We start from the raw sequence: 23,725 nt of genomic DNA, 5'->3' as shown, positions 1-23,725 counted from the left end.
GGGCATTACAACACGAAACAACAACGGACACACAGCCAGCACCAATCAGCACCAATCTATCAATCATGATACAATCACACAACCAATCATTCCACTTACTGAAACAAACCCAGCACTCCACACACACCCCACCAAGATTTATAGAAAGACGGCAGCTCCGACCACTCTTTAAGCCCAAAACCCAGCCTGAAGATGGTGAGTGAGACCTTGCCGAAACATTGCCAAGACAACCTCAATCTTACATGGGAAAAGACCCGAATACAACAAGACCAGCATATATATATATATGTTGTATTTGTGCTGATAAAATAAAGGGAAACTAGTATAGATCCATTTCGAGCTATATATATATATCTCCTATTGCCATGGATACTGCCTCTGTAATATGAAGTTATCCTGTTTTGTTCTTTCAACCATGAGATAATTACTGACTTTTGGCTACTCTCTGGGTTAATCAGGACTTGAAATAGATCTCCTGAGCTCAAATAATGAGCTTCCTGCCATGTTATCCTGCCGTCTGTGGTATGGATAGCTGGAGATTGCACCTGTGCCTTCTAAACTCCTGGATCCTCCTTCCATCAAAGCTCCACATAGTTAGAACAGGTTGTGAGGGTTCACCCTTGCAAAAAAAATAAATTAATTAGTGACAAAAGCTATGCAGCATCGAACCATCAATAAATAATAGCCCATGAAGACTCCTGAATGAGAAACTAGATAAGGTAAAACCTCAGAAATATCTGTCAACTCAGCCTTTTGTTTTGCAAACATTTTCCATTTTTAATAGCTTACCTGTTGAAAGATGGTGATTCTCTTCTGAAGCAAAAGCCACAAATATGTCAACAGAAATTAAAAATAAATTGCTCTATTGGATTGGATTATAATAAACTATCTTATGATGAGAATAACAGTTAGTCACCATAACAAACCTGTGAATATTCAAAGTATTTCCCAGTATATTGTTCTGATCCATTCAAATACTCTGGAAATATGTCAGTACTATTATCTTCATATTTCTTATGAGTGATGGGGAGAGGGAGTGGCTTGTCTAAGGGATTTTCTAGTAGATACAAGATTTGAACTGAAAATTCATATTCAGCCTTTTTATCATTTTACAATACTAGTTTAGTGGAAGGACAGAAACACATAAACATTGTTTAACTTTTATCTCTTGCATTCGGCAAAAAATAGCTAGTGCTTGATTGATGGAGGTGGCATTATGTGCAAACAATAAAAAGGATTATTAAAGATAAGTTAATGCTTTTCCAGAATCCTGGTTGCTAGTTCTTGGGGATGAAATAGTACTGGGTTGATAATGCAGAGGTATAGAAAGGAAGGAAGGAAGGAAGGAAGGAAGGAAGGGAGGAAGGGAGGAAGGAAGGAAAGCACACAGACACATGTACATATGAGGACGTTCCAGTGACCCCTCCCCAATTTTTCAGGTTTATCATAGAAGTAATTTAATGTATTCATTTTAATAATGTTTTTATAGAGGTTATGAACATAAGTCAATAGGAAGGTTGCCTCCAGAAGTTGTGAATGCTCCAACACTGGAAATTTTTAAGAAGAGATTGGACAACCATTTGCCTGAAGTGGTGTGGGATTTCCTGCCTAAGCAGGGAATTGGACTAGAAGACTTCCAAGGTCCCATCCAACTCTGTTATTCTGTATATTAGCAGTCTGTCTCTTCAAAATGTAGTTTTCCTAAGATAATATTTGAGGTACTTAAAATTTTAAAGTTATTTTTAAATGGATTTGTAGCATCTAACAATTTTGATAACAGTAAAGAATTTTTGTAGATGGTGGTAAATATACATATTTTATTAGTACAGTTAATCAAACACATACATTTATGTTTGCTTTTTGTCATTGGTAGATTAATCACAAAGTCAAACTCCACTAAAAGAGTATTTTGTCTTGGTGCAGAACTGGAGAATCAAGAATCCAGAATTTCAGAGATCCATAGCTTAGTGCACAGACTTCCAGAGAAAAATAGGCAGATGCTCCATTTACTCATGAATCACTTGGCAAAGTAAGTATCCTGTTTTTCATAACCCTTTTGCTTTGCTACTGATTTCAAATGGAAAAGTGGTAACTTAAAAGGATCGGTGCTGTTCCCAAATCTCCAACTCTGTTGTCTGGGTAGGATTCCCAGTCATTCCCTGGCATGACCAAAAAGTAACTCAATCGGATTAATATTGATGATCCATACCAACACAAGCTCTTGCTAGGAATGATTATATTAGTGCACTTGCTTGTACTGAAGAATGCAAGTTTCTTTTAATACCAAAGTTGGAAACCCCATATAGTACCTCTTCAGGCTCTTTGCAGTCTACAACAAATATATATGTGGTATTAGACAGTTATTTTGTGAGGATAAAAAGAGTCAAGGTTTCTTTCCTTATCTTTGGGAAAACTTTTGTTCTGTAAGACACTATAAATTACAGTGATTTCACAAAATTGGGCAATAATAGAAAACGGGTACAGGATTTATACCTCACAGACTGGTGTAAAAGGCAGAATAAGTGACTTGTGCTATATTGATCTAGATTCTAGAAGAATCTAAGTAAGAATCTAAGAAGCATAATATAAATTAGATGGAAAGAAGGATGAATGAATGATAGACAGTCAGATGAAAAATCTGACTGTTCGGTCTCTCTATAAAAGCACAGTAAAGCACAAACATGTGTGATTTTCATGGAATGACACTTGGGTAGTTTTTGCTTGGTTTGCTTATCTGAGCAATATTGAACCTATTTAATGTTTGGAAGAGAGACCTATGGAAAATGTCAACACTTTAGACTACGAATTTGAGGAAAAATCTAGAAGGTGCTGGCAATCCATACTCTTATTGCTGGCAGGATAACTACATAAATGTATCCATGTGGGAACCAAATGTTGAGTTTTACTTTTGATTTTGCTTATCTTTACCATTATACTAATCCTGCAAGGTAGGGGGAAGGGGGAAGGAAAGGGAAAGGGAAAGAAAAGAAAAAAGGAAAGGAAAGGTCTCACGCTTTCTGAGACAAAAATCAAACTTGATATGAAGGATGCTGAACTTAAATAAGAAATGCCTGTCTTTTGTTCCTCTGCGAATAATTCTATGTATTTTGCTCTCCTAAGGTGCTACTATCTACCTTGGGAAATTGTGCTTCTTGGATTCCTCCTTCTCTAATTAATAACTGCTTTGGGTGATTTAACTTCATAAAAGACTTGTGAGGCAGAAGGATTTTAAATCCCACTTCCTCTGTGACAGGGTCCAATTAGTGGGTTACAACCAGTACGCCCAGGTACAGGTGTACCAGTACCTGCCGGGAGCACCGGGTATGATTCCTGTACGGTGCTCCGGAGGGCCCACCCGCCCGCCCACGCTCCTTACCTGTATTTGAGCTCTTCAGGGCTTCCGCACACATGCACAGAGTGTATGGCGCCTGCGAGCGTCGTGGAGGCATCGCAGAGCATTGCAGGCAGTAAGTACGTATGCGTGCGCTGCACATGTGTGCGCATGTGCTGCGTGCGTTCATGTAGTGGACACCGTACCAGTTGCACCGGAATCCGTAACCCACCACTGCAGGGTCCCAGTACATTTGTTCCACTCAGAGGCTAACACAGAATTTGATCTTTCTTTTAGAATGATGAAGGAAAGATTGCAACATTGTAATTCTCCATACAGACTTGTATGCATGTACAAAAGGGGCAGAGCTTGTTTCCCGCATTGTGATTGGTTGGTTTTGTCATTTGGCTTCTCTCAGGTATTTTTGCCTACACCCACAATGTGGGTGTATATTTACATTATATCTACTGGTTAAAATCTTGAACTAGGACTGGGTAGATTCAGTCAGAAATTCAGACACAAATACAGTCCTATTTGTTTGTTTATTTCTTGGGAAATAATACAATCCTTTAAACACGAGTTCTACAAGTAATTCATTAATAAACCAACTCTGTTTTGTGCTCCAGTTTCTACAATTTGAATGTTTCCCATCAATTCCTGCTATTTATAGTAGATAGCGCTATTGCTCAGTTAAGATGACTATTTACTGTATGTTGCTATTTGCTGGTCCAGGGTACTCTCTGAAATCCAGTATTGCCTGGAAATTCCCACTTCAGTCTTTTAACATTCATGCTAGTTAACTGTGCTTTGGTGTGTGTGTGTATATGTGTAGGAGCCATTTGATTAAAATCAGTGTTTTAACATAAATATAAATGTGTAAATATTGAAATTGCATAAACAAGTTGGGGAACAACATTTTCATACTTCCAGAAAGACAAAATTGGATGCCATGACAAAAATGTATATTTTGGTTTGAAATTAATGATTTTTAAGTGCAGCATTTTTAGATTAATGGATAAATAGCAAAATTATATAGTAATATATTCATTTTTACTCTTTTCAACCAATAGAAATTTTGCAAGAAATTATGGAAAGAGGTTCAGGGTAGTGTCTGTCTGTCCTTCAGCGGGATAACTGTCTGAAAGCAAACGAGAAGTATATCAAATTTGGTGAAGGGAAGTAGTTGGCAAAAGAAAGATCAAGTTGCCAAAATGGGCCAGATCAGATCATAGGAGTATAAATAGCCTGTCTTTGTTTCCTACGACACGTGTGTATAATTCATAGACAGAATATAAGGGGAAATTAAAAGCGCACAAAATTACGAAATATACATTGTCTTCTGTATGGTAGTCCAACTTTTACAACTAGCTGTTTAACAATTATGTCAGAAAGGGTGCTTTATAGCTTGTAAATCACATTGCAAAATGTCCGACCACCACCCTATCTCACAGTCACATGACTATATTTTGGCTGCTAGTCAACCTTTTGCACTTAGACAAGTTGCCAAGCACCCTGCGATCGTATGGTTGTCATTTGCAATTCTCTCTGTTGATTTCCCCAGAAAGTCAATGGGGAAGCTGGCAGGGAAGATTGCAAGGTGCCGCTGCCTGCCAAGAGGGCTAGATGAAAGATCTGCCTGGCAAGTAGAGGTCAGTCCTTCAGCTGGGCTGCAGAAATGGGGCTCACGTAACCAAAGATTCAAATACCATTTCTGCAGCCTGGCTGAGGTATTCCCTTCTGAACGTGAAAAATATACTTCCTAGCCTTCAGAATGATGGTGTTTGCTAGCTTTGAAGCCCAGGGAAGGCTGTAAAGCTAGCGAACACCATTATTCTCATAATCATTTGGAAGGGCCTTTCTCCAAATTTCACACTTTGCAGAGGGAGCTTTCCAAAAATCGCAAGAATGGATGCTTGCAGCATGATGTGAGGTAGAAAGGCCATAGCTCAAATTGGCCAGGTGTGCAGAAAAAGGCAAGTGGACCCAAGAATGGCGGAGTGGTATGATGGCTCCTCTCCTGGTGTTCTGCTTAATGACCCATGTGGTCCCTTACTGACCACAACTGGGAGAACTGGGAGCAGTCATGGAGCAAGTGATCACATTGGCCACTTAACACTTAACAACCGTTTTGATGAATGGCCACAATTCCATCTTAATTGTTGTTGTATGTCCAGGACTGTTTGTTGTATCTACTTTAGCCTAAGTACATACAGAATAACTTTGTTATCCTGTGTATTTAGATATATTATTTCAGTTAGTATATCAAATAGTTTGAAGTAATATTATCATAATCATTATAATGATTTGTTAAAAAAACATAGGGAAGAAAAGGAAGTTTTTTTCACCCCCAAATATAATTTGTCATAATTCTTGTGTAGTTTAGAATTTTCTCTCAAATGTAATTATTCCTTTGTTTCTGGTTTGGTACATGAGGCATGACATTTTTACAGCGTATTTTTCTCAGTTGCCCTAGTTTCTGTGGGTTTTGGTTTATTTCAAAGCTAAACTAAGGCAGTGGTTGAATCAGCATCGCGTCAGTGATCCGAAATGTTTGTGTAACCAAGCTGCTTGCCTAGTGTTGATTGTGTTTAACAGAAATCCTTTGTGGTTGCCATTTGAAGACCAAGCATTTTAAGGCTCAAGATCCTGTGGCCGGGCTTCCATTTGTGAACCGTTCAAGCTGCCCTGATTTTCTTAAGCCATTTTATTTTTGCCCAAAGAAACTGAGGAGGAGATTCTCTTTTGGGTCCTAAATTAAAGCTAAACTGTTTGTGCAACAATCCTAAGAATTTCTTCGTAGGATGTCACATCCTTAAATTTTGCTAAAGTAACCAAAGCATTCTAAATATTCTCTTCCTGTTGTTTTTCTTGTTTATAGATGTCTGTCTAATTTTAATAGCAGCTTTTTTAGTGCCTACATTTTACCCCCCCTCCCTCCTGCCACCATTGTGCCATTGCTCTAACTTTTACATTCATATATATTTATTTTCTAAGAGTTGGCTCTGGATTTCTTCTTTTCTAAGAAATAGCTCTGGTTTATTTGATGGGTATTTGTTAATTGCAAAGTCGTGTCCGATCCATCATGACCCTATGGACAACGTTCCTCCAGGTCTTCCTGTCCTTTATCATCCTCCAAAGTCCATTTATCTCACGCCTACTGCTTCGGTGACTCCATCCAGCCACCTCATTCTCTGTCATCCCCTTCTTCTTTTGCCCTCAATCTTTCCCAGAATTAGGCTCTTCTCCTGTGATTCCTTCCTTCTCATTCTCATTGATAGTGATGGGTATTACAGTATCTTAGTTATACCTCTAATGCTGATTTTGATTGATGTTGGCATTACCTACCTTCTTCTCCCAGCCATCTTTGATTTCCTTCTAAAATTTATGTCCATGAAATAATATATAAGGAACATATTTCCAAATTCAGTTAAAAGTTGCGAAGTATTTCTAGAAAGGTTGACTGGTTGACTTCAATATATCTTTCAGCACCAAGCAATTAAGCCATTTTGAGAATTTTTCAGCAATAGACTATATCTAGTAAGCTTGTAAAACAATGTGGAACATTGTAAAAAATTTCATAGATTCTGCCTCAATTTAATTTTCTTTTAATTGCTGTTCATTGGCCTGATACCTGTTATCTCTCATGCAAAGTAATCAGTGTTCACTGGAGTGAATACTTCCTTTTCATTTTATGTTTCTGTTGCTCTGAGTATAATTCATTTCACTTACAAGTTCACATTCTAGCTATTTAAATACTATGTGATATAGTATTTTTAATGTACCTTCCCATTAAAGAGTGTAAAGCAAAAGATATTAGTTTAAAGCTAAAGTTTCTGGTCTTAGTTTTGTTCAAGTTAACACATCTCTCAGTTTTTATAATTTTCTCTAGTTCCCCCAGCAGAAAATTCATGTTGTGTTATTAGAATTTTACATATGGTTTAAAAAAAATTTTTTTTAATGATCTCTTACTTTATTATCTATGTTATTAAGTAATTTTGTACTATTGTCCTCATTATTGATCAAATGAATCATGAATAAATATATTCTGGTCTAATGGAATTATTGCATGAACAAATTCACATGCTAATTAAAATTCAAAGCTTCTGTTTTGTACATCAGATTTCCAGTCAATGAAGATAATATGTTAGGAGAATAGAAATAGGGAGTTATGTTAAAAATCTGCATGAGTTTCACAAACTGGGGGATTTTGATCAATAACAGATGCATATCTGAAAAATCCAAAATCTATTGAGATTTGATTTTTTTATCCATTTTAGGGGGTACCAGGGTGGGTGGGAGGGATAATCAGGCCAGGAGGGGGACTTTTGCCAGGCGAACAGGTGAGGTCAAAGGGGAAGTGAGCGGAGTGGGGGGGGAAGGGAAAATGACATTCCTATAGAGGGTTGTTTTATTCCAACGGTCGTGGGGAGGGGTGGGTGCGAGGACGGAAGAAAATCTCGTAGTCGGTTGGGAGACCGCGGCTGCTGGACACGCCCGGTCGCTCGTACCAACCCCCGCAGCCTAGGTGGCCAGGGCCTACAGAGCCAGGGCCTGAGGCTGATGCTCTGCAATGCAAGGTCCGCTGTTAACAAGGCCCCCCTCATTAATGAGTTGATCTCAGAGGGGGAGCCGGACCTTGCAGGGATAACGGAGACCTGGTTGGGCCACGAGGGCGGTTTACCTCTCGTGGAGATGTGCCCACCAGGCTACCGTGCATTTCATCAGCCGCGGGCCCTGGTTAAGGGTGGTGGGGTGGCGGTAATTATACGGGAGAGTCTGGAACCGAGAGAGTTCACTGTGCCGCAGATATCCGGCTGTGAGTCCCTTGGTGTGAAATGGGGCCCCGGGAGGCAGTTGGGCTTGCTGATTGTATACTTGGCTCCTCGCTATACATCAGCGGCCCTGCCTGAGCTCCTCGAGCTGATCGCGGAGACGGCGGTTGATACCCCCAAACTTGTGGTTATGGGGGATTTCAACCTGCCGTCGACGGGTGAAGCATCCCAGGTGGCTCGGGAGTTCATGGCTTCCATGACAGCCATGGACCTGACCCAATTAATTCAGGGCCCCACACACGAAGGTGGGCACACACTGGACCTTGTTTTTGTCTCTGGACAGTGGACGAGTGATCTGGGAATAGGGGATTTGGTTATTACACCCCTGTCATGGTCAGATCACTCATTTCTCCGGCTTGACTTCCCCGGCGCTACCCCCCACCGCGGGGAGGCGGAACCTGATTGTCCCAGATGGTTCCGCCCCAGGCGACTGATGGAACCTGACAGGTTCCAGACGGAGCTTGGGCCACTTCCTGTAGCCCTGACCCACTCCCGGACGGAGGACCTAGTGGCCGCTTGGAATAGGGCGGCTGCTGGGGCCTTGGACCGGGTAGTGCCTTTGCGGCCTTTCCTGCGGCAACGAACCACCCTGGCTCCTTGGTTTACCGAGGAGCTGAGGGTGATGAAACGCCACAAGAGACGCCTAGAAAGCAGGTGGAGGTCCTCACGCTCCGAATCTGACCGAACACAGGTAAGATCCTAGTTACGGACCTACCTTGTGGCACTGAGAGCGGCCAAACGTAGACACTGTGCCACTCTTATTGCATCCACAGATAACCGCCCTGCCGCCCTGTTTCGGGTGACCTGCTCCCTCCTATCACAGAGGCCGCGGGAAGCCCCTTTACAGGGTAGAGCAGAGGAGTTTGGGGAATATCTGCAGGATAAAATCGCTCAGATCCGGAGTGGATGGGCCCCCGTCAGTGGCCCAGGGGAGACGTCAGAAGCAAGTCTTGAGACACCACGCTGGGAGGAGTTTGACTCTGTTGCCCCTGAGGATTTGGACAGGTTACGTGGGCGACTGCGAGCCACTACATGTTTATTGGACCCGTGTCCCTCTTGGCTTGTACTGGCATCCTGGGAGGTCACACGAGGCTGGCTCCTGGGTCTTGTGAACGCTTCACTGGAGGAGGGGTCCTTGCCGGTCGCCTTGAAAGAGGCGGTGGTGAGGCCCCTACTCAAGAGGCCTTCCCTGGACCCAGTGGAGCTAGCTAATTATCGTCCCGTCTCCAACCTTCCCTTTTTAGCGAAGGTTGTAGAGAGTGTGGTGGCACAACAGTTCCCACGTCACCTGGAAGAGGCCGACTATCTAGACCCGCGCCAGTCCAGCTTCCGGCCGGGTCACAGCACGGAGACGGCCTTGGTCGCTTTGGTGGATGATCTCTGGAGGGCCAGAGATAGGGGTTGTTCCTCTATCCTGGTCCTATTAGATCTATCAGCGGCCTTCGATACCATCGACCATGGTATCCTATTGCGCCGGCTGGAGGGGTTGGGAGTAGGGGGCACCGTTTTGCGGTGGTTCTGCTCCTACCTCTTCGACCGGACACAATGTGTGTTGGCAGGGGAGCAGAGGTCGACCCTGAGGTCACTCACTTGTGGGGTGCCGCAGGGGTCGGTCCTCTCGCCCCTCCTGTTCAACACATACATGAAGCCGCTGGGTGAGATCATCCGTGGTTTTGGGGTTGGATACCATCTGTACGCTGATGACACACAGCTGTACATTTCCACCCCAAACCACCCCAACGAGGCCGTCGAAATGATGTCCCGGTGCTTGGAAGCCGTTTGGGTCTGGATGGGGGACAACAGACTCAGACTCAACCCCTCCAAGACTGAGTGGCTGTGGCTTCCGGCGCCCCGGTTCAACCAGTGGATTCCATCGCTGGCCATAGGGGGCGAACAACTGCCCCCTGTGGAACGGGCGCGCAATTTGGGCGTCCTCCTTGATGCCCGGCTGTCGATGGATGACCATGTGGCAGCCGTGGCAAGGGGGGCGTTCCACCAGGTTTGCCTGGTGCGCCAATTGCGCCCCCTATTGGATCGGGACGCCTTACGCACGGTCACTCTCACCTGGACTACGTCTCGCCTGGACTACTGCAATGCTCTCTACATGGGGCTCCCCTTGAGATGCACCCGAAGACTACAGCTAGTTCAGAATGCGGCCGCGCGGGCCATCATGGAAGGGACAAGATACTCCCATATAACACCACTCCTGCGCGAGCTGCACTGGCTGCCTGTGGTTTTTCGGGTGCGTTTCAAGGTGTTGGTTACTATCTTCAAAGCGCTCCATGGCACGGGACCTAGTTACCTGCGGGATCGCATCTCACCTCATACATCCCTGCGACCAATCCGCTCTCACAGGGAGGGACTCCTCCGGGTGCCGTCCACTAAGCAGTGTCAATGGGCGGCGCCCAGGAACAGAGCCTTCTCTGTGATGGGCCCAACCCTCTGGAATGACCTCCCCCCCGATATTAGAACTACCACAGACCTCCGCTCCTTCCGACAGAAGCTTAAGACCCACCTGTTCCAGTTAGCTGGCTTAACCGATTCATAATCCCATTTACCTCCTGGCAAACATCTTATTGGGCAGTTTTTTAAGGGTATTTTAATGTTTATTTGTATTTTATTTTACATATTGTACAGTCTACATCCTACCTCCTCCGCGTACCTATTTGTATATTTGTATATTGAATGTATATCTATATTTTGTATTATACTGTTTTAACATGACTGTACACCGCCCGAGTCCTGTTTAGGAAAGGGCGCGGTTTAAAATTTTTTAATAAAAATAAATAAAAGTTCCATATAGAACACATTCTGATAAGCAAAGATGTATCTGATTCACAGCTTGCAGTTGCTCAAAGGTCCCTACTCCTCTAGCAAGATTCATGAGTCCAGGAGAAATCCATCCAAGACCTGAGATTGTAATTCTCCATGGATTGAAGAATCCCAATCCCAGAGCCATTCTGTTTTGCCAGGGTTCAGTTTCAGCCCATTGGTCCACATCCAGGCCTAACAGCCTCATGGCATTACAAGAGAGAGGTCACAGCATCACTTAACTCACCATGGCCTGAGAAATTCAGCTGGGTGTCATCAGCATATTAATCTTTCTTAACCTCACCTACATGGTTCTTGTGGCAATACAATAAAAGGAAATCCCCAGGTAAGCTTCTGAGGAAAAAGAAGGAAAGAAATTTGATAAATGAAAAAGTAACATGTACCATGTTTCCCCCAAAATAAGACCTCCCCGAATAATAAACCCAATCTGGCTTTTGAGCGCATGTGCTAAATAGGCCGTCACCCAAAATATTGCAATGCAGCAGCAGCCATGAGGTGACCATGCTCACCGCATCTTGCACCTCAAAAATAATAAGACCTCCACGAAAATAAGGCCAAGCGCTTATTTCGGGGGTCAAAAGAAAATAAGACCCTGTCTTATTTTCGGAGAAACATGGTAGATTTTGAGAGGATAACTACTAGGACCTCAGATTGAATATTTCCCATTTAAGGATTTCAGATCTGATGGGCTGTAGCTTCTGGTACACTCTGGATCAGTTCCTAACTCCCTACTTCCAGTGAGTATAGCCCAATGAATTTGCTTCTCCCTAAAATCAAATAATAGCTTCTGCTCTTCCCCTAAGATATGAATTTAGTTGGGGGGCGGGGGGAAGGCAGAGATGGATTCAGGCTTTTCTTGGCTCCAGGGTGGTAGATCTTTCTAATTAGATCTCTCTTTGTATAATGTTAAGCATGCTTTCCTTTGAAGTCTCCCCTGTATATTTCTTTCACCCCCCTGTGAGGGAAGAGCATGGTTTGTGATCATTCACATGAGCCATTGTTAAAGCCTTCATGCAATATGCAGTCTAGTTTGAGGTGAGCAGAAGGGTATGTATTAATCTTTAATTGGGATAAATAATTCTCTCCATCCTCTTCCTTCTTCCAAAAATACAATAGTCTACAACATTAAGCTGTACATGAGTAAGAGTCAGCATTTTCTTACATTCAGAATTGAATACATTCATTTAAATGGTATATAGAATTTGTACAATTCTGTTTTCTTGAGTTCTTTTATGTACAGTGCATTCAGAAAGTATTCAGACCCCCTTCCTTTTTGTCAATTTTGTTATGCTGCAGCCTGATTCTGCAGTTGTTGAAATTCATTTTTATTTATTAAAAAGGAAAAAAAACCTAAATTAAATTGATTGGACATGATTTGGAAAGGCACACAGATTTCTATAGAAGGTGTCAAAGCTGACAATTTACTACAGGTTGACTCCATTCAAGGTGTGGAAACATGTCAGCAACAATCAAGAGAAATGGGAAGCATCAGAGCTGAATTACACATGTTGTTGCAAAGGGTCTGAATACTTGTGCCAATATGATATTTTGGTTTTTTCTCTTTAATAAATTTACAGATGTTTCTAAAATTTTGTTTTCACTTTGTCATTGTGGGGTAATGAATGTAGATTAATGAGGAAAAAATGAATTTTAACAACTGCAGAATCAGATTGCAGCATAATAAAAGAGAAGGGGGTCTGAATATTTTCTCAATGCTCTGCATACTTTGGGAAGGTTATCAAAATATGGTCTGCTGGAAAATAAATATATCCAAGAGTCTCTATTAGAACATTTATTTATTGGTTGGTTGATTGGTTTCATATACCATTTCCACAACTATGCATGCCATAAGATTTGAGAGGAAATGCACAGCTATGCATTTCTGCATAGACCCCCCAAAATGACAACGCTCCTTTCTTCTAGTTTTAATGGTATTAATGAGACTAAAATATGTACTTGTACCTTTATACTCAAATCCTGAAATGTTTTCATAAGTTACACAAGAGGATTGTAGATATTTGCATAAAATATACTTGCCACCTACTTGTGATTGAAAAGTTGTGCATCACAAAAATTTGGCACATATATTTTTAAATATGTGGGGAGAGAAATGATAAAAGCATGTGCTTCATTCCAACTGTTGCCATTGTTCAACGTAAAGGAAATACTTTTATCTAATAACCAGTTCTTCCTATGAATATTGTTCATCCATCTATGTGCTGGTATAAGCCATAAAGTTTTAAAAAAACAGCTTTTCAAAAGCAGCTCTGTTCATTTATTTGAGGTGATGATAAAGGAAGTTGTTGGAACATAAAAATCCATCTGGCCTAACAATCTTGGTTTCACTAAACACCAGATAATCAAAATGGGATGCAAGCAATGATTTACAGCTGGTCCTCACCCTTACGACCATCCCAGCATCCCCAGGGTCAGGTGATCAAAAATTAGTCACTTAGCAACTGGCATGCATTTACAACCATTGCAGCGTACAAGGGTCACATGACAGCTATTTGTAACCTTCCCAGATGGCTTCCCACAAGCAGATTCAATAAGGGAAAGCCAGATTTACTTAAAAGCCACTTGAATTATGGAATGGAATGGAATAGAATGGAATAGAATTATTTTCTATAATTCTAGAATTCACAAGGAATTTGTCTTTTGTGCGTATGTTCTCAGTGTACATAAAAGAAAAGATATATTTGTCACGAATCATAAGGTACAACACTTAATGATAGTCATAGGATACAAATAAGCAATCAAATCATACTAGGAAAAGATCAATATAAATCGTAACAATACAAGCATAACTAACTAATAACTACAGACATTGCCTTAATAATCATGGCAACAAGACAGTAGACTCAAATGTGATTCACTTAATAACCACCTTGCTTAGAAATAGAAACACCTGGTCGCAATTATGATCATAAGTCAAGGACTACCTGTATGGTACAAAAAATTTTATCTTTGCCAAAAAAAAAAAGGTTAGGGCATGCTGTATGCTAGGTATAAAGCATTGATTATCCCCCCCCCCTAATTTGTGGTAGAAGGCTTTTTTTAATGATCAGATGCTTCCTTTGAACTTTTTTCTTCTTCTCGATTATACTGAAGTATACATAGCCTGTAATTAGTTCTATTTCAATCACATTTGGAACCTCAAACACTTTCGTTTTTCTTTAAGAAAACAATTTCAAAATACTCACAGGAAACCTTTCACAGTTCTGAAATGTAGTCTTTCATACTCGCATGACTTCTTAACAAACTCAAAGTGAGAAATTTCCTCACGCTCTTCCAGGATATTGTAGAAAATGGAGCTGCTACCAAATGACTGTAATAATAGTGAAATTTTGTTGAGATTTATTCAGAACATAATGTAAATGAGCATTCTATTCTAAATTTTCCTTTGCTTTTCATAAAATGAAGAACACAACTCAGAAATAATTTATACCTCATGCTAGTGCTCACTCCCTCTCTCTAAATCTGGAGGTTATTTTAGTTGTAGGCTCAATTTTACTACTAATAATAATAATAATAAATTTGAATTTATTAGCCGCTCCCTCTCCACACAGGACTCGGGGCGGCGTACAATAAAACATATAAAACATAAAACATATGTGCAAACACATAAACAACCAAATACACACATATACAAAGACATACATGCACGGAGGAGGTAACAAATTACATCACATTAGGACTGTTAAAAATCAGCCATTAAAATACCCCATTAATAATAACACAATTTAAAAATTCAAAAGGACTGTCAGGAGGAATAAGAAAAAATTTACGGTTGAGCCAGGCCAGATAATTGAAAGAGGTGGGTCTTCAGCTGTACACGGAAGGAGCGGAGATCGGAAGTAATCCTGATGTCATGGGGGAGGTCATTCCACAGGGCTGGGCCCATCACAGAGAAGGCTCTGCTCCTGGGTGTCGCCCCCCCCGACACTGTTTAGTGGACGGCACCCAAAGAAGTCCCTCTCTGTGTGAGCGGATTGGTCGTAGGGATGTATGGGGCAGGATGCGATCCCGCATGTAACTAGGTCTTGTGCCATGAAGCGCTTTAAAGATCGTAATCAAAACCTTGAAACGCACTCGGTAGACTACAGGAAGCCAGTGCAGCTCGCGCAGGAGAGGTGTTACAGGGGAGTATCTAGTCCTCCCCATAATCACCCGCGCGGCCGCATTCTGGACCAACTGCAGTCTCCGAGTGCATCTCAAGGGAAGCCCCATGTAGAGAGCATTGCAGTAGTCCAGGCGAGACGTCACCAGCACATGGGTGACTGTGCGTAGGGCATCCCGGTCCAATAAGGGGCGCAATTGGCGCATCAGGCGAACCTGAGAACTATCTTCTCACTAGATTTTAATTATTCTGTTTTGCCATATGATTTTCCAACCAGGTAGGGGTTTATCATACCAGTTCCCCTTCCACATCCCAATAGCACAAATGTAGTTTTAGGATGATCCACAGTTGTCTTCTCTCGTTTAAATGCAACAAATTGAGATTTGGGAGCAAAGAACTTAATTTTATCACCATTTTGCCTTGAACAGGAACAAATCCTGCAGTTGCAAAATTTTCCCTTTCCGCATAAATGGTACATGAAAAAGTAGTTTCCATCACCCCCTTGAGCCACATTTAGACTGTGTTCATTGGTCTGGTTATTGATTGGTTATGTGCCTTCAAATTGGTGCTGGCTCTCAGCAAATGCATAGATTTTCTCCATGACATTCTGTTCCAAATCTGGTCCTTCAGATCCTTCAACGGTACACTCATCGACGTTGTAACGGAGTCCCTCCTCCTTGCCACTAGTCAATTTCTTCTCTTTTTTCCAGCTTTCCAAGCATGAATGTCTTCTCCAGAAAGCTGTGTCTTTACATAATAGTTCTGAAATAGGATAATTTGAACTTGGGCCTTTGAACCTCGAGGGAGAACTCTGGATTGATTTTTTTTCAGTGATTACTTAATTGTTTCTGTGGCTGTTCAGGGTATTCTCAAGAGTCTTCTCCAATACCAAAGTTCAAGAGTGTAAATTGTCTTCTTATCCTGCTTCTTCAAAGTCCAACTTTCACTTCCACAGAGTATCAGAGGGAATACCATTGCTTGAATTATACTGATCTTTTGAGGTATATACCACGGCATCTGAATATTTTCTGTACGTCTTTGTGGCTGCTCTACTGAGTACTTGACTGCAGCATATTTCTTGAATGCTTCTTCCTTTACTGTTGACAGTTGGTTTTAAAAGACAGAAGGTATCCACCCCTTCACTATCTTCAGTACCAGTTTTAAAGCTGGGTGTACCTATTCTCATTAGTTCGGTCCTTTTTATGTTTTATTTTAGTCCCTATTTAGTCCTATTTTTTCACTGTGTCCTTGACTATTATTCTAAAGTTTGGAGATTGTTGCATTTTCAGTTATCAGAGTGGTGTCATTAGCATAGTTTTTATTTTACTGACATGTCTTCATACATTTTAAAACCACATTGATCTTCTCCATCCAGTTTCTCTTGATCTATATTTAGTATATATAGATTGAGTAAATAAAGGAGTGAGAAATAGTGTTTTCTCACTCTTTTGCCACACATAAACTAAAAACATAATTGGTCTAATAAGGTGGGGGCTGCAAAGCTGTCAAGCCATCTTTCTCCTTGAGAGTTTTGCTAAAATGAGGACTCAGAACCGATAGTGAGAAAGAGTTTCAATAGGCCACAACATTGTTTTGAGAAAATACCAGTGTTGCTGGGGATTCAAATACTCTAGACCAGGCGCCCAATCCGCGGCCCATGAGCTGCATGCAACCATGGACAGCTCGTAATACAGCCCCACAAGGTTGTCAACTTTTAATATTATTATGTGATTTACATACATTAACTATATATATATTTATGTAGCCCAAGACAATCCCTCTTCACTCAATGTGGCCCAGGTGAGCCAAAAGTTTGGACAACCATCTCCTACATAAAACAGTTGACTTTACAGGATCACACAACTGAAACAGTCATTGTGTAGAAGGGTCTTAACCTTATCATTGAAGATAATTGGACTAAGCAAGCAGAAACATTTAGTTTACATTCTTAAGCCTCAATACTCTTAAGAAGCTTCTTTATAACTTCGGTATTAAAGTTGCAGGTTGTTTGAGAAAGACAGACAAGGAAGAGTACAGAAGTATGTAAAAATAGTTCTGAATATGAAATGGTATTCGTACTAAGGCAATAGTTATATAGTAGATTCCATTTTGTGTATACCTACCTATCAGAAAAGTCTAAACAAAAATTATAAATTGAATAACCATGGGGTTAATTTAAATTAAATGTTACTTTAAAAGGATATTTCTTATTAAGTTTCTAAACTTAATGCACACATAACATGTTTTATACATTTCATGAAATGTAAATTTATTTTTATATTTCAGCATTTTTCATGTGCTCATTTCTTATATATATATATATAGCCATTATACCGTAAAGTGATTTCAGAACAAAGATTTGGATTTATAGCTATGAATCTTAATTTTCCCCTCTGGCTTTCAGATATTTTCTTTGCTAGGTCATTTTCTTCTGTGGCATATTAGTACATCATATATTAAATACTGTAGTGTTCTCTACTGCTATAATGACAAGAATAAATGCCAGTATTTGTTTTGTGCTATTCCTGCTACCTGTACAGATCATGTTCTCATCTGTTTTCCTAGAAAAGTGTACACTAAAAGACATCTGCTTCTTTCATACAAGTGGCCTTTTCCTGGGCTGAGGATATAATAGTGATTCAAAGCAATTATATTCGGGCATTGTTCTTTAATGGTGATATGAAGAGAGCAGCATATAACGGTTCAGAGAATTAGAATTGGTTTTTATATCTTTTTCTTTTTTTTGAGGGATCCTTGATGCTTTCTGAGTTTGATTGTTTTTTTTTCTCAAATATTTAATTACCCAAACTAGGCAACATCATCAGTTCAAGTAGGGAGTGGGTTTTGCTCTTGCTTTATATTTTATGATTTATATTTTGCCCTGTCGTTAGTGCAGTTGTCTTGGTTGTTCTTTGGTTGGGCTACTTACTATTAGCTTGTTGACAGTTCCCTGATTGGAATATCATTTACTGCTTGATTGTTGGTCTGATGTTAATATTATTTTTTTGTATATATGCACAAGCAGGTATGTTCGTCTGTAAATTATTAGTGGGAAACTACTTCCTCAAATGGAGGCCTCAAAAAAACTTCCTCAAGAATACTGAATTCTTCCTGTTAAAGTAACAGGAGAATTGTGAACAATTTATATGTTTCTGAAAGGTGTGTCATATTATGCAAGAATCTGTTTTTAAAAACAAACACTTTCTAAAATGGGTTATCAATATGCTTTATGCTCCTAAGATGCTATAAAAATGTTAAGAATTGTTGAAAACATTTGGGATTTTTTTTCATTATACCAGGTAGCATTACTAATTATGACATGGATTCTCATACCATGTTGCCATAGTAGCAATTCATAGCGATGGCAGGATGTTTACCATATTTATGCTCTGCTTCTTTTTTTTTTTTTGAGGTTGTACTTTACATATTGTATCTGAGCTAATACTGTAATTTCTGCAAGTACTCTTAGCAACTTTTTTAATAGCAATAGCATGTAGACCTGTATACCACTTCACTTTCTAAATCCATATATCAAACATGCATACATACATGTGTGCGCACGTGCACACACATGTCAGAATACACACACACACACACACATTTTAATAGGCCCCCCTGAGGCCTGTTATATAATATAAGAGCTGAGCCTTATATTATTTTAGTAAAAATTCCTGTCATATGTAAAATTCATAGTTCTATTATGATATTAACTTGAACAATATTGCTGAATTTTTATTTCTCTAGTTTCTTAACAATGGAAGTCAGTACAGTGTAGTGGATACATATTATCCTACACCTCAGCTGTTCTTTTCAGTGAACTGTGTTTCTTTTTGTGACCTGCACCTCCGTTATTGGACCCGCGTAGGAAAATCAGAAATTATTTTCAGCTGCCAATTCATATATTAAATATTTCAGGATACAGAAATGCCAAAGTATACACAATCTTATCTGTCTTCCTTTCTTATCTTTCAGCCATGTTTATTTGAGATTTCTTTCTTGCTGAAACACTGGGCTTGTATGATGGAGATTTTGAGTAAATTCAAAGGAAACCTGTCTAATTACTGACCCCAGTGAGTCAGAGACATGCATTAAATTAACATCAGGTACCTCAGAGTCTGAGTAAAATAAACAATGCTGTTAAATAATAATATTAACAGCCCACAGTTCTGGCTCTTCATCAGAATATTATTCAGTGTATTTCCTTCAATATATACAAGCCCATATCCTTTCTCAAGGTCATGAAATACTTGTGATTGGTCTAATTGTTAAATGGATTTAGCAACAAGTCAGTTGAAAACAAGTTTATCAACTACTCAGATCCTCTCCGTTCCGAATCCTGCTTATTTTTTCAAGATGGTGGGTGTTACTTTAGCATATCTCAGGTAAAATATTGTAACCAATAATGGTCACTTTGTTCTTTTAAATTTGATCTCTACATTGAAACGTTGTCATCTTCTTTGCAATTTTTATTCCCTGAATTATATGTGGGTTTACAGACCTTTATAGAAGTGTTATTATCAATTATCTTACGCTGATCTTTCCATTGGCTTTGTTATTAAAAACCAAAACTGTAGTCTTCTCTGCAGAAATTCAAATACCATGATAGGTATTCCAAAATTATATGGGGGGAAAAAATGGACTAACACTTAAGTTTGCCGGGTCTGTTGAAAATCTGTTGTGCTTGTTTCATTGTAGTGTTGCTGAAAACCACAAACAGAATCTTATGACTGTCGCCAATCTGGGAGTTGTTTTTGGACCAACGTTAATGCGACCACAAGAAGAAACCGTTGCTGCAATTATGGACATCAAGTTTCAAAATATTGTAGTTGAGATTTTAATAGAAAACCACGAAAAGGTAATTTATATTTGAGTCGTGCATGTTCCATGTTTTTAAAAAGTTGATTGTTTACCAATGTTTACTGATTTCGGTGAATATTTTAGCGGATGTCAGTTGCACAGAACATTGGGAAGAGACAGGAATTTGACAAGTAATAGGGTTTTTCTCCAGGCGTCTGCCAGCTCATTTTGTCTTCTTGAACATTTTTATTGATTGGGAGATGAAATGTTTGGATTTCTGTATCCTTTTACTGGGGAAATTCTGAAATCCCAGGCCACTCATAACAGAAATTGCATAGTGGAAAAAAAGAGTTTCCCTATCATTGAGGGGGAAAAAAATAATGTGGGTGTGACATTGAATGAATCACCAGTTTAATTGGAATGAATAATCTTGTACCATCTTGAGCTTTATTTAAGCTGTTATGGTTCCCTTTAGAATACAGTTTGTGGTGTGGGGGTAGATCCAAATGAATGATGCTTTGGGAATCATCAGAAGTAGTTTCATCTCAAAGGAAAAAAACCACAGAAAAATATGGAATTCATCATGTTAAAATTATGTATATGTACAGTAAATCCTCTGTGAAATTCATGAAGATCATTTTTTCTCTCTCAGGAAGAGGCTTTGCTTAATTCCCAATTTTGTTTAATCCCAAGAGACAATTTAATCTTTAAGGCTAATTCTAGCTAATTGAAAGAGAAGAAGAGTGGTGTAAAATGTTATCAATCCAGGGAGATTATGAATTTGTTTTGTACATTTTTGGTGAATCAGTGCATACTCTCATCATAAACTTGCTTACTTTCCTTTGAAGATTAGTGCAGCATTTGAATCAGCTGTGTCAGCAAAGAAATAGCAGCTTGAAACTTCTTGGCTTTAGAAAGTATTATATGAATTGTAGTCTGTAGAGATTGCCAAAATAATTAGTGTGCAGGTCATTGTATTGTCTACATACAATCTGCTAAAAACTAGACTACCTCAAAGCATTTAGTGTTCAGACTCACATATCTCAAAACTACAAAAATGTAATGACACTGTTGAGTGGTTTACCTAAGAAATATTTTATCTTTTCCTTTATCAAAAATCATTTGTCTACTTTACAGCCATTTTTGAGAATTACTACTTCCACACATAGTTTTTTAGATTTTGGTAGAAATTGCCCCCCTTTTACATCAAGTTTCTATTTCAAATTCTCTTTTCTTTGTTTAAAAAAATCATAGATATTTAACACGGTGCCTGATACTCTACAGTCAAATTCCCAGTTGCTCTTATCTCGAAAAAAAAGTACAGATTCAAAGCCACCATCCTGCAGTGAGAGGCCCTTAACACTTTTCCACACACTGCAACACAATGAAAAGCGTAAGTATCTTTATTCTCTGTGCTAACTTGCCACAGCCAACTTGTCATGGCCAACTCACCATTGGATAACTTGCTCTGGGACAACTAGCCACAGGGCAAGAATTACACTAATATCAGAGAAATGGTAGAGCAGAATTATTAAAGAAAGGATGCAAAAAGTGAACAAAATGAAATGCGAATAACAAAAATTAAAATATTTTTTAATTATTTTAAATACTGAAATTGAATTGTCCACAATGAGTTTTCCTGCAGTGAGTTGGCCATGGCAAGTTAGCTGTGGGAGTTGGTTGCGCCAAGTTGTCCCATTCCGGTGCTGAGTATTATGCTGCATTCTTGTCTTTTGTGAAATGTAAACTATAGATTTCGTTTTTATCTATAGATCCTTAGTCTTAAGATAATGGAACCTAGTAGCAAAGGTCTTTTGAGATCTATGGCTATAAATTGATTCATAAAGCTAGAAAAGGTTTGTAGGACTGAATGCAACCAGAAGATCCCATTAAAAATAAAAGGTATAAGTCTACTCTTCTTTGTACATACACAGCAAACTCTCATTGGTTTTAAAATGTATTCTGGGGTTCTAGAACTGTAGCAGGAACCATAACTCACAATTACTGTCAGTTCTCTATTGCCTAAATAATTTGGAGCAGATTATTCTTAAGGAAGAGGCAGCAGTATTAAGAGAGTAGGATTTTTTAAAGTTCAACAGAGAAGGAAATGCTTAAAGCATGAAATGGTTTAGCTAAATATCTTTAGAGGAAGGACCAAAAACCCAGCAGCCTGAATGCAGAAATAAGAGCCTAAATAGTATAACAATATGTTTAAATCTAATGTAAAAAGTCTAATATATGTACTGGCCTATGACTGAAATACATTGAAATTTTAATTCTAATATATATGTTTTCAGAAATTCCAATGTTCTCTCTTTAAAAAAAAAATCTTCATAAAAATCATGTCAAAGCATCAGTTCAATTTGGTCTACTTTTCAGAGGAAAACAGAAACAGTATAATTAACTCCAGCCTAGAATCGGTCATATCATCATCAAACGTCAACAGTTTGCTCCAATCCAGTAATGCTGTTCAGCCTAACAAGAACTCAACTGAATCTAATGCAGAAGTTATCAAACCCAACCGGCCAAATTCACTGTAAGTATACGCCTGATGAGCATACCAGCAGTTTTTATCTACTGATCTTCAGATATCATGATTGGAAACAGATGCAATTCCCCACTAGGCTCTTGTTTCAATAATATCATGTAAAATTAACTCCTGGCTATGTACTGAGGGATATTAAAAAACCCTACTATTTGGGCAAATATTTAACCTTTGGGTCCTTTCCCCAAAACATTTTATGCTGCTGCTTGCTGATTTGTGCTTATGTCTTGTACTTAACGCAAATTATGTAGGGGCATTGTTTAGTTTCATTTGCTTTTAGAAGTTGAGGAAGTCTCTCTATTTAGGAAAGTGCTTTTGGCATAGCTGTTTAGCAACTGAATGTCTGCCAGTCTTTCTGCTGTTTGTGAATTGATAATGCTGTAATGCAATGATTTAAATAATAAATCTTAGGCTTAGCAGATCAGTCTGGTGTATTAGGAACTGTTATTACAAATTGTTGAATCAAAACATTTTCTTTTTCTAAGCTCTGTTCCGTCTGGGTTATCCACTTGAATTTTATCTACTCCATCTTTATATCTCTTTGGCAAGTAGAGTCCATTCAAGATTATCACAGTGATTCAGTATTACAAAACCTAATCAAAGACTGCTGTTCTAAGATCTTTTGTTGCGGAACATATTTGTGTGACATCACTGCACTGTGTGATTTTACCATCCCCAGTCACTGGCTGCTAGAGAGAAAGACAGATGTTTTGTGTTGGTTGACATTCTCCAGAAAGGGAGATATGAAAGATAACAGCTGATGTTTTTGGTAGCAGCCATTCATATTCCGTAATGCTGAAATATTGGAATTTAGTGTGCTTACCAGTAAAGGAAGAAACTGCTTTATCTTTGCCAGTGTCTACACTGTAACCAGCTACTTTTAGAACTGTCATAAGCATAAAGCTAAACTGATGCTGCCTTTACTCACATAAGTGTTTAGTCTATGGGGAACTTGAGATCCTAGAAAAGCATTTTTGTAGGTTTACTCATTGTTCAGTCACAACTCTAACACATTCCAATTAGCAAAGTAGCCTCGCCTTTTTCAGTTCTTCTAATAGGGGCTGATTTTTTTCTGGCAATGGAACAGTTTTAAAGTGGAGTCAGCAAGGTTTGACATCTTAATTGTAGGTCCTATCTCTTGTATTTGCCAGTAGAAGCTTTACAGCTGAAAAAAAAATGCTGTTGGCTCAAAAAAGAAATCTGTTGTCCTTAGCTATTGAAAAAGCTATTACATTATTTTCCAAATATGACAAAAATAAATCCTTAAT

At 39.3% G+C, this 23,725-nt stretch overlaps 1 protein-coding gene across 3 annotated transcripts in view; it reads left to right on the top strand.

Annotated features, from left to right (window-relative positions):
• ARHGAP26 (Rho GTPase activating protein 26) overlaps positions 1 to 23,725 on the top strand; it is a 257,550-nt gene that overhangs the window by 174,068 nt on the left and 59,757 nt on the right. For all 3 annotated transcript variants that reach the window (XM_081936142.1, XM_081936141.1, XM_081936143.1), the window contains exons 17-20: positions 1,924 to 2,029; positions 19,811 to 19,970; positions 21,167 to 21,305; positions 22,292 to 22,448. In XM_081936142.1, the coding sequence (XP_081792268.1) occupies positions 1,924 to 2,029; positions 19,811 to 19,970; positions 21,167 to 21,305; positions 22,292 to 22,448 (562 nt within the window). The remainder of the gene's footprint in view (positions 1 to 1,923; positions 2,030 to 19,810; positions 19,971 to 21,166; positions 21,306 to 22,291; positions 22,449 to 23,725) is intronic.

This window comes from Natrix helvetica (genome assembly GCF_964273705.1).
Source record: "Natrix helvetica genome assembly, chromosome: 1".
NCBI lineage: Eukaryota > Metazoa > Chordata > Lepidosauria > Squamata > Natricidae > Natrix > Natrix helvetica.
This window is presented reverse-complemented; position numbering and strand designations above follow the sequence as displayed.